Source organism: Bubalus kerabau, chromosome 4, assembly GCF_029407905.1.
Source record: "Bubalus kerabau isolate K-KA32 ecotype Philippines breed swamp buffalo chromosome 4, PCC_UOA_SB_1v2, whole genome shotgun sequence".
Lineage (NCBI taxonomy): Eukaryota > Metazoa > Chordata > Mammalia > Artiodactyla > Bovidae > Bubalus > Bubalus kerabau.
In genome coordinates, this window is record NC_073627.1 from 142781188 (window position 1) to 142793212 (window position 12025).

At 37.2% G+C, this 12025-nt stretch overlaps 1 protein-coding gene across 8 annotated transcripts in view; it reads right to left on the minus strand.

Moving 5' to 3' along the window:
- The window catches only part of UBAP2 (ubiquitin associated protein 2), a 119721-nt gene that overhangs the window by 78511 nt on the left and 29185 nt on the right, over positions 1 to 12025 (minus strand). For all 8 annotated transcript variants that reach the window (XM_055578830.1, XM_055578832.1, XM_055578828.1 and 5 more), the window contains one exon: positions 8460 to 8599. In XM_055578830.1, the coding sequence (XP_055434805.1) occupies positions 8460 to 8558 (99 nt within the window). In that variant the 5' untranslated portion in view covers positions 8559 to 8599. Of the gene's footprint in view, positions 1 to 8459; positions 8600 to 12025 lie in introns of those variants that run through there.

A 12025-nucleotide genomic window follows, 5' to 3' on the forward strand; every position in this document is an offset into this window, starting at 1 on the left:
ATCTTAAAATTATAAACCTCTTAGCTAGAACAACCAAGAAAAAAGACAGAAGTCTCAAGTATTAAAATTAGGAATGAAATGAGAAACATCACTACAAACTTCAGAAGAATTAAAAGGATTATAAGAAAATAACCATGTCCAAGTTTATGCCATCTAGCTGAATAACCTAGACAGAAGTCAACAATTCTGTCTGAAAGGCAAATTCCTAAAAAGACACAAACTCCTGAAACTGACTTAAGAAAGACTGAAAATCTGTAACAGTGATTGAATTAGTCAAAAAGAAGCTCCCACAGAGAAACTCAGGCCCAGATAACTTCACTGGTAAATCCTATCAAACAATGAATGAACACCAATCATCAATTTTCACAAACTTTTCCAAAACACAGAGAAGGGAACCATCCTAATGCATTCTATAAGGCCAGTATTACCCTGATATCAAAAGCAAAGACATCACAAGAAAACACAACTACAGAAGAATATCCCCCCACAAAATCCTAGCAAACCCTAGCATACCAGCAACACACAAAAAAAGAATATATACTGTGACCAAGTTAAGTTTACCTCAAGAATGCAAGGTTGTTTAACATCTTAACGTAATATATCATATTAAGAGAATAACAGACAAAACATGATTATTTCAGTAGACACAGAAAAAGAATTTAATAAGATCCAGTACCCCTTCAGGCTTAAAGCTCAACACTCAGAAAACTAAGATCATGGCATCCAGTTCCATCACTTCATGGCAGATAAACGGAGAAACAGTGGCTGACTTTATTTTTATGGGCTCCAAAGATCACTGCAGATGGTGACTGCAGCCATGAAGTTAAAAGACACTTACTCCTTGGAAGGAAAGTTATGACCAACCTAGACAGGACATTAAAAAGCAGAGACATTACTTTGCCAACAAAGGTCCATCTAGTCAAAGCTATGGTTTTTCCAGTAGTCATGTATGGATGTGAGAGCTGGATTATAAAGAAAGCTGAGCGCAGAAGAATTGATGCTTCTGAACTGTGGTGTTGGAGAAGACTCTTGAGAGTCCCTTGGACTGCAAGGACATCCAACCAGTCCATCCTAAAGGAGATCAGTCCTGGGTGTTCATTGGAAGGACTGATGTTGAAGCTGAAACTCCAATACTTTGGCCACCTGATGTGAAGAGCTGACTCATATGAAAAGACCCTGATTCTGGGAAAGACTGAGGGCAGGAGGAGAAGGGGATAACAGAGGATGAGATGGTTGGATGGCAACACCGACTCAATGGACACGAGTTTGGGTAGGCTCCAGGAGTTAGTGATGGACAGGGAGACCTGGCATGCTGTGGTTCATAGGGTTGCAAAGAGTCGGACACGACTGAGTGACTGAACTGAACTGAACTGAACCCCTTTAAGATAAACAAACTCCAACAAATCAGAAATAGAAGGGAACTTCCTCAACTTAATAACAACTTTAACTTAAACCAACAACTTTAACAATCTACTTACTGGTGAAAGACAACTGAAAGCTTTCCTCCTAACATCAAGAACAAAATAAGGATGTTTGTTCCAGCCATTTGTACTGGAGGGTCTAAACAGACAAAGTCTTTCAACAATTAAGTGAGGAAAGTAGAATATATGCATGAACTAAATTCTTATGGCTAAAATGCCAACACACACATACACACACATACACTCACTCAATCTCTGTCTCTCAGGAAAATGCCCAAACTTGAGAAAGACATAGTACAAGTATTATACAGTATAAGGCCAACAGTAGTTTGGTAAATAACCATCAGGAAACTGTTCATCAATGAAGAATTATCTTCCTATAAGATCCAAAAGTTCCTATTATAAAAATTAATAAATCACAAAGTACAGCTTCTGTTTTATGGCTAGGAAGATCTCAGAGGTAGTAATCCAGTTCAACTCCATACTGCACCCCTATGTAATTTACTCATGCTTTATGCTGGGTGTTACTGGCACAGGCCTCCTAACTACCAGAGGTGTGGGGTATCCAGTGTTAAAAATCATGCTGCCTCCCAACTAGGGAAGAAGCTATTTGAACAGTCTAAGAAAGCAGTCATGAGAGTCCAGGCTAGTGTGGCCAAGAGAAGGAAGGGATGTAAAAGATGTTTCTTTTATCACTTTGTACTTGCAGTCTGAGAAAAGTGACCACAACAAGTGCAAGATCTGGGAGAACTCTGCCTACATTCGTCCTAAGAAACCTGTGAGAATCCAATGAAAAGAGGCACACAGAATGAGAGAAATGAGAATGGAGGGCAAAGTGGAAAGCAGTCAATAGTACATAAAATCACCAGAACCCTAAGCAGGTATCTATACCAAGAAAATAAAATGAGCACAACTTTCTGGGATGAAGGTGATGTTCTGTATCTTGATAGGAGACTGGGTTACTCAAAATGTATACACAAAATATATTTTAAAATATATTTAAGTGATCTGATACATTTAAATGCACCTGTATGTAAATTTCACCTAAAAAAAAAAAAAGAGAGAGAGAAACCTAGACAAATATTAAGCTCTAGTTAATGACATATAAGCAAGTGTGTCCAGGGGTATATCGTATAAATGTATTTGAAATGCATAAAAAAATAAGATAACATGATGGATAGCTAGTCTAATGTGATAAAAACAAATAGAGCAAAAAGGTAATTGTGAGGGGGCTGTCCGGGTGGTGTGTGGTTAGATCCACCTGCCAATGCAGGCAACACCGGTTTGATTCCTGATCCAGGAAGATTCCACATGTCGCAAGGCAACTTAAACCCATGCACCACAACTATGGAGCCTGCACTCCCTACAGCCTGTGCTCTGCAACAATGAGAAGCCACCACAATGAGAAGCCTGCACACCACGACTAGAGAGTAGCTCCCAGCTCTTTCTAACTAGAGAAAACCCATGAACACCAACGAAGACCCAGGGTAGACAGATAAATACATAAACAATTTTTTAAAGGTAATTGTGAACTTGTGGGTGTTGGCTGTACAAGTCTTTCACCTTCTCTTTATATTTGAACATTTTCATAATAAAATATTAGGGGGGCGGAATTTCAGCAGACCAGAAAAGAAGGCCTGGAAGAAGGTAAAAAATAAAGGACCAAGGAAACCAAGGGGGAAAAACAGATGTTAAACAGGAGCTAAAATTAAAAATATAAATGAAATCAGACAGAGAAAGACAAGTACTATTCAATATCACTTATATATGAAATCTAATAAATAATACCAATGAACGTATATACAAAACAGAAACAAGACCCACAGACATAGAAAACAAAAGTGACAGTTAAAAAGGGGAAAGGACGTGGAGGCGGGATAGATTAGGAGTATGGGATTAATGATACAAACTACTATACAAAATATAGTTAAGGTACAAGGAATTACTAAATAACAAAGGGATCTGTATTCAGTATCTTTTAATAACTATAATGGTAAATAACCTGAAATACATACATATAACTGAGTCACTCCGCTGTATACTTGAAACAATGTTGTAAATCAACTAGACTTCAATTAAAAAATAAACACACACACACACAATAAATGGGGGAAAATATCCAAGAAAGTGAACCACAGACCAGTTGGAAAAATTCACTCACTGTATGATGTTTATTAGCGGAATATGCCTAGTTCAAGACATTTCACAGAGAAAATACGGCATACAACAATTTTACAGAGTATATGATACACCAAGGACAGGGACTCTGGCTATAATATCTTTCTGAAAAGGGATGTGGGATCAGTTAAAAGTAATAGGGCAGGGAGGGAAATAGCCACAATAATACCTCTAAAGGCAGCAATATTTAAACTTAAAAATTGCTAGAGAATTGTCTGTGCTTCCTTAATATACACAAGTTACAAAGAACGCTCCTCTAACTCTATTAAAATATCTTATAAAATATTAGTAAGAAAAACTCAAGTTGATGAACTTTCACTAAAGACTATAAGCAGAAAAGTTACTGCCAACAGCATTTTGCTGCAGGCAATAGTCTAGGGCTTCTATATATTTCCTTATTTTCATTTTGATATTTTTGCATCCATACATTTCTAACCATAAAATCATTCTTCAGTACCATATGTAAGGTAAATACTAATCACTAATTTATTCAGACTCAGCTTTTTCAGCTTAAATACTATGACTGAAATATTCTTTGTACTTCTCTTCAGTGGTATCATCATTTTATCCCTAAGATTATGGACCATCTAGACACAACACAGCTGATGCACTTAACAGGAGTCCAGTATTGCAACACTAGCACAGCATACTGATGAAACATAAGGCATTTTAAATCAAAACCTTAAATATTCTTTTCCTTTGCTGACTACCCTAGTCAAGAGAAAATGACTTTAAATATTCAATAACCAAAGCACCAAATTAAGAGTATGATAGGAAAGTTGCCAGGCTGAGCTCTAGAATGTGTCAAGAGATCTGTTCAGCTTCTGAAATCAGAGGGCAAAAGCAGAATCAAGGGGTAAGTTAACAAGGTTACACACCCTCCCCTACAACAAACATTAGTGACATCCACCACACAACTGTTGAGTGGAAAAATAAAAGTCTTGCCAAGAAAAACAGCATTACTAACTCTCTACCTCTGGATCTCTCTTCCATTCACTTGGCTCATAATAAGCTAAAGCTACTTTCACAATGAACAATGTGTTCATAGCTTTCCTAGTGCAGCCAAAAGTTTTGGGCTGGATCTGTCACCTAGTTGATTTGGAAAATACAATGAAGTCAGATTTTGTTTTATAAATCACCCTTATGCCCACCATCTAAAGACAAGTATTGTTAGTTATAATTAATTACTTAGAAGATGTTTGCTTCTTGGAAGGAAAGCTATGACTAACCTAGACAGTGTAAAGCAAAGATATCACTTTACCAACAAGGTCTGTATATTCAAAGCTATGGTCTTTCCAGTAGTCATGTACAGATGTGAGTTGGACCATAAAGAAGGCTGAACACCAAAGAATTAACACTTTCAAACTGTGGTGCTGGAGAAGACTCTTGAGAATCCCTTGGACAGCAAGATAAAACCAGTCAATCCTAAAGGAAATCAACCCTGAATATTCACTGGAAGGACTGATGTGAAGCTCCGATACTTTGGCCACCTAATGCAAACAGCCGATTCATTGGAAAAGACCCTGATACTGGGAAAGACTGAAGGCAAAAGGAGAAGAGGGCAACAGAGGATGAGAAGGTTGGATGGCATCACCGATTCAATGGACATGAACTTGAGCAAACTCTGTGAGATAGTGAGGGACAAGGAGGCCTGGCGTGCTGCAGTCCATGGGGCCATAAACAGTCGGGCATGACTTAGCGACTGAACAACAATTAAGAACTATTCTTTTTGCTTAAATATTTTAACAGTTGCGTTATAAGCAAAATACTGGGTTCTTTCAGTAACCAGGCCTTTTTCATTAAATTTTCAATTATTATTATTCACTTCATAACATATGCAGAATACACAACAAGAGTAAAAGCTACCACTTCCTGAATAGAACTTAAATAATTTCTAATTCCTTCCAAGCATTCTGTAAAGTAAATATTGTGAAATTAATAAAGGGAAAATTCACTAAAATGGAATCAGGAGACCAGAAGGGGAAACTCTCAGGCAGTACCACTAAAGGTCAATTACAGGAAAAACTAACATGGCAGGTAGGCCCCAATGGGAAAAGATGTACATTGCATCCCTATAAGAAATCAACTATTTCAGCAACTCAGTTAATGAGAAACCCTTATTACCCTGTACCTCACTTTTCTCTAATGGACTTTTGTTCACAACAACCCCTCCCAACTTCCTCATTTTTCTCTATAAAATAAGGTTCCTCTGTTTCTGAGACTTGACTATGGTTTCTGCAATGGCTTGCTTACTCTAAATTGCAATTCTCTACTATTCCCAAATAAGACCATTTTTCCTCATAAAATAACTTTTTAAGTTTAACATTATCACACTCCATTTTACATTTTTTAAAACTAGAGTGCTTTTCTATCTCCTCACATGATAGTAGATAATCAAGTGACAAAATTACCAGTTTATAAGACAAACCTATGTTCTATACATCATATATGATGCATTAAGTACAGATCATCATTTCTGTGGTAATTCTACCAAAAATGCATAAACTTCCTCTAATCATGAAAAAGTATCAGACAAATTAAAACTGGAAGACATTCTATAAATAAATGGCACATATTCTTCAAATACATCAGTGTCATGAAACAGAGGAAGTCCTACATTAAAAGAGACTAAAGAGGGACTTCCCTGGTGGTCCAGTGGCTAAGACTCCGTGCTCGCAATGCAGGCGGCTGGATCCACGCCCTGGTCGGGGAACTAGATCTCACGTACCACAACTAAGACCCACAGCAGCCAAATAAATAAATGATGTTTCAAAAAAGAAAGACTAAAGAGAACTGACACCTAAATACAATGTATGATCAAGGACTTAATTAGCTAAAAAGGACACTATTGGGACAATTGGGGAAATATGAATACAATGTACAGGTTACATTAGATGAGCTGATTGTCTGATTTTTGATAATTGTTTTGTGTCTACATAAAATAAGATCCTTGGTTTTTTTTTTTTTTTTTTAAAAAATGAGGGCTTCCCTGGTGGCTCAGATGGTAAAGTGTTTGTCTGCAATGCAGGAGACCCGGGTTCGATCCCTGGGTCAGGAAGATCCCCTGGAGAAGGAAATGGCAACCCACTCCAGTACTCTTGCCTGGAAAATTCCATGGAGCCTGGTGGACTACAGTCCATGGGGTCGCAAAGAGTCAGACAAGACTGAGCGACTTCACTTCACTTTTTTAAAAATTACATACTGCAATATTTAGGGGTAGAGATGCACCATATCTGCAATTTATTCTCAAAAACTTTGAAGGAAAAGTTGTGTGTAGGTTCTCCTTTGTAGAAGGAGAGAGAACAGGATAAATTAGCAAACATGGCAAAAATGTTAAAATCTGGGGGAAATCCAGAAGAAGGATATTCAGAAATTATATGTACCACTCTCAAAATGTTTCTCTAACTCTCCAAGCAATTTTTCTTTTAAACTGAGCTTCAAAAAGACTTAAGTAATAACATCTCAATGGTAAAGTAGTAAACTTAGGTCCCAAACCCAGGTTTACTCAGATTCAAAAGAGTTCATGTTCTTACACCCTGCTGTCTCGATAGGGTGTCTCAGTGCACCTCTACCGTTAGACATTTAGACTGGGCAGGAAGTATCTTCTGGAATGAGGGACACACGTTCTACCCCCAATTTCAGGTTGCTCCCTTAAGAAACACTTTCCAGAATAGGGTTAAGGATTTTACTGTTTTGAGAAATTCTCACCAAACGTTTTTTTATAAGGAAAGTCAGAAATCTAAGTGTCTAGGAATCCTTCTAAAAGTTCAGTGGGCAGCTTTTTTCTTCTATAAAATGAGCCACACTTAAAGGGCCAATGGAAAAGCTAGTAGAGACAATACTTGGTGGTCCACCTTCCTCCATTCTGTAGACTTTGATTCTCTGGAAATCAGAAATCTAAGGGTCTAGAAATCCTTCTCAAAGCTCAATGGGCGGCTTTCCAAAAATTTTATTTGGGTGGGAGATGAAGACAGTTTCCATTCCCAACAACTCACTTTTTTTTTTTTTTTTTTTTTTTTGCCACACTGCACATTATGTGGGATCTCAGCTCCCCAACCAGGTATCATACTCATGCCTGTGCAGTGGAAGCATGGAGTCCCAACTCCTAAACCACCCGGGGAAGTCCCAGAAAAGACAGCATTTTAAAAAATATCTTGTAATTCAGATTTCTCTCTATTTCAGAGTATTGTTTTCCATTGTTTTCCACTTGAGATTTTCATATTACATTCCAGGGGCACACCTAGATTAATAACAAAAAGGAGACAGCCTAGGTGCTAATAAGTAGCAGGAAAAAGTTCAGGATTAAACGGTTAAGGAACAACTTTACCTGAATCTGTACTTCCTCTTTCCTATTACAGACTATTTACTTGTTTAAAAAATTTAATCTATCTTTTTCTTTAAAAAAAAAATTATCTTATTTTGGCTGCACTCAGTCTCGGTTGTTGTGTGAAGGTTTTCTCTAATGGTGGCAAGAGGGGGCTACTGTCTAGTTGTGGTGGGCAGGCTTTCATTGTGGTGACTTCTCTCATTGTGGTGACTTCTCTCATTGTGGTGACTTCTCTCATTGTGGTGACTTCTCTCACTGTGGAGCCTCTAAGGTATGTGGGCCTCAGTACTTGTGGCATACAGGGTTAGTTGCTCCATGGCATGTAGAACCTTCCCAGACCAGGGATTGAACCTGTGTTCCCTGCTTTGGCAGTGGATTCTTAACCACTGGACCACCAGAGAAATCCCTAAACTATCTTTTTAAAAACAAGTTTCAAAATCCTGGGTTTCCTACAAAGGAGAACATGAATGCATATATGCCCCTTAATTTCTGTAATTTTAAACAAAGAAAACAAGAGTTCCACAAAAACTTACCTGTACCACTTGTTTCTGTAGTTGTGTTGCCTGTGTCGCTGAAATCTGTGGTTTTTCCCGAGCACCTCTAGACCGGTCACTGCTCACCGAAGTCATCATATACAGTATATACAAAATAACGTATGCACAAAATAGAAAATCTGCAAGAAATCAGACATGGTAAGCAAAACTTCCAGATTACAAAAAAACAGCAAGGATAAAATTCAGGGATATGGAAGAAATATGAGATAAAACAAAGATTCTCTGGAAAGGAAATTCTCAAGAAACTACCCACTAAGGATTTAAGATTCCCCTGGTAGCTTTTAAGCCAATTTTACCAAGGCAGTCTAAATGTCTACAGTTTACGATTATAGCAATTTTTAAAATTAACTTATTTTTAATTGGGGGATAACTGATTTACAGTATTGCATTGGTTCTGCCATACATCAACATAAATTGGCCAAAGGTATACATATGTGCCCTCCCTCTTGAAACTCCCTCCCACCTCCTATCCAATCTCACCCCTCTAGGTTGTTGTAAAATACTGGTTTGAGCTCCCTGAGTCATACAGCAAATTCCTACTGGCTATCTGTTTTACATGATAGTGTATATGTTTCCATGCTACTGTCTCCATTCATCCCATCCTCTCCTTTCTCTCCTCCCCTCCCCCACCTCCATATCTGTAAGTCTGTTCTCTATGTCTGCATCTCCACTGCTGCCCTGCAAATAGGAGCACCAGTATCACCTTTCTAGATTCCATATATATGCATTAATATACATATGTTTTTCTTTCTGACTTACTTCAATCTATGTAATAGGCTCCAGGTTCATCTCATTAGACAAATTCTTAGAAAAGTATAATCTTTCCAAACTGAACCAGGAAGAAACAGAACATATGAATAAACCAATCACAAGCACGGAAATCAAAACTGTAATCAAAAGTCTTCCAACAAACAAAAGCCCAGGGCCAATGGCTTCACAGGCGAATTCTATCAAAAGTTTAGTGAACAGCTAACACCTATCCTGCTCAAATTCTTCCAGAAAATTGCAGGAGGAAAACTCCCAAACTCATTCTATGAAGCCACCATCACTCTGATACTAAAACCCAGACAAAGATGCCACAAAAAAGAAAATTACAGGCCAATATCACTGATGAACATAGATGCAAAAATCCTCAACAAAATTCTAGCAAAGAGAATATAACACATTAAAAAGGTCATACATCATGATCAAGTGGGCTTTATCCCAGGGATGCAAGGATTCTTCAACATAACAAATCAATGTGATACACCATATTAACAAATTGAAAGATAAAAGCTATATGATCATCTCAATAGATTCAGAGAAAGCTTTTTACAAAATGCAACATTTGTTTAAGATAAAAACTCCCTAGAAAGTAGACGCAGAAGGAACATACCTCAACATAGTAAAGGCCATGTACAAACACTACTCTCAACGATGATTATAGCAATTCTAAACAAAAATATAAAATATCTCAATTTTAACCAGCAATTAGTTTACCACTATATAGTTGGCCCTCTGCATCCACAGATTCAACCAACCACAAATAGAAAATATTAGAAAAACATTTTTTTCAGGAAGTTCCAAAAAGCAAAACTTCAAGTTTGCCACACTATGGCAACTATTTACATAGCATTTACATTGTATTAGGTATTATAAGTAACCCAGAGATGACTTAAAGTATACAGCATGATGCCTGTAGGTTATATTCAAGAAATATTATTTGCCATATTTTTTTTTTTGGCATGGGGGATCTTAGTTCCCTGACCAGGGATCAAACCCATGTCCTGTGCAGTGAAAGCATACAGTCAAACACTAAACCACCAGAGAAGTCCCAATTATGCAATTTCTATAAGGGAGATAAGCATGCACAAAATTCTGGTATCTGAGGGAGGTCCTAGAACCAATCCTGTGCAAGATGCCAAGGGACAAGTGTATATAGTTACTACTATTAATATATGTAGTTTTAGCTGCCTCTTTCCATTTGCAGTTGGTATCTGAACCCAAAGGCAATATTATGTCTAGCGGAGACTTTACTGCCAATAATCTAATTCAAAATGTGATGTCTAGGAGCGAGCTATACCTTAAGGCAAAAACCACTTATAAATAACAAATCTTCCAATGAGACAAAAACAACTGTAATTTTCCTTTATTTACTCAACACTTACTCAGTAGCAACTAAGTGCCAGGCCCATAATTCAATATGCCATCAAAACACAATTACAACAACAAAACACCACTTCACACTGAATAGCATGGCTACTATGATTTAAAAAAAAAAATTTAAACAGAATATAAGTTTTAGAGAAGATGCAGAAAAAATGGAATCCTGAATACCACTGGTAAGAATATAAAATGGTGCAGCCACTATGGAAAACAGTATTGTGTTCCTATAAAGTAAAACTACCATCCCATTCAATAATTCCACTTCTGGGTATAAACCAAAGAAATTAAAAGCAGGGTCTCAAAGAGGTAACTGTACACCCATGTTCATAGCTAAAAACAGCTAACAACAGCTCAGAAGTGGAAGCAACCCAGGTTTCTATCTACAGATAAAAGGTTAAGCACATAAGGAGTATAAATATAAAATGGAATATTATTCGGCCTTAAAAAGGAATTTCTGACACATGCAACAAACATGAATGAACCTTGAGGACATTATGCTACGCAAAATTAGCCAGCCACAAAAGGACAAATATCCTATGACTACTTATATGAGTTACTTGGAGTAGTCCAATTCATACTCAAAGTTGAATAATAGTTACCAGAGGTTGGGAGCTTGGGGAAATGGGGAGCTATTGTTTAATGGGTATGGAATTTTTGTTGAGGAAGAAATGTAAAAAGTTCTGAAGATGGATGGCCACAATACCATGTGAATGTACTTAACAAAGTATACAAACAGTACACTTAAAAAATGGTTAAAATGGTAAATTCTGTATACTTTACCCCAATTTAAAAAACAGTACAACAATGCCTTAAGAGCATAATTTCCAACCTAGAATCCTATATTCAGCAAAGATTCCAATCAATGTGAAGACAGAAATAGGTTGTGGACCTCATACTCAGGAATCAGGAAGCTCCTGGAACAAACAAAACCTCTGAAACAGCATACCAAGAAAAGGCCATTTGCAACTGACCCCATGCATTACCTACTAAAATCCCTTTACAACATATTTTTTCTCTCGCAGTCCTCTTGCAAAGAGGGTGAAAGCTAAATATTAAATTTTTCAGCCTCCTTGTAGTTTGGGATGGCCACAGGCGATTTTTCTAAAAAATAATCTGAAAAGTCACAGCACCTTTATTCATGGTCCCCCAAACTGGAAATATGCCAAATGTGTTCAAAGAGTGAGCACATGTAGCATATCTATACAGGTATTAATTAGCAATAAAAAGGAACCAACTGTTGAACATGAATGAATCTCAAATACATTATACTAAACGAAAGCAGCCAGATTTAAAAAGCTACATACTGTATGATTCCATTTTTATGACATTTTAGAAAAGACAAAACTAGAGAAAGTAGATCAGTGATTGCCAAAAACTAGGGGATAAGAAGGAGGTCTAAC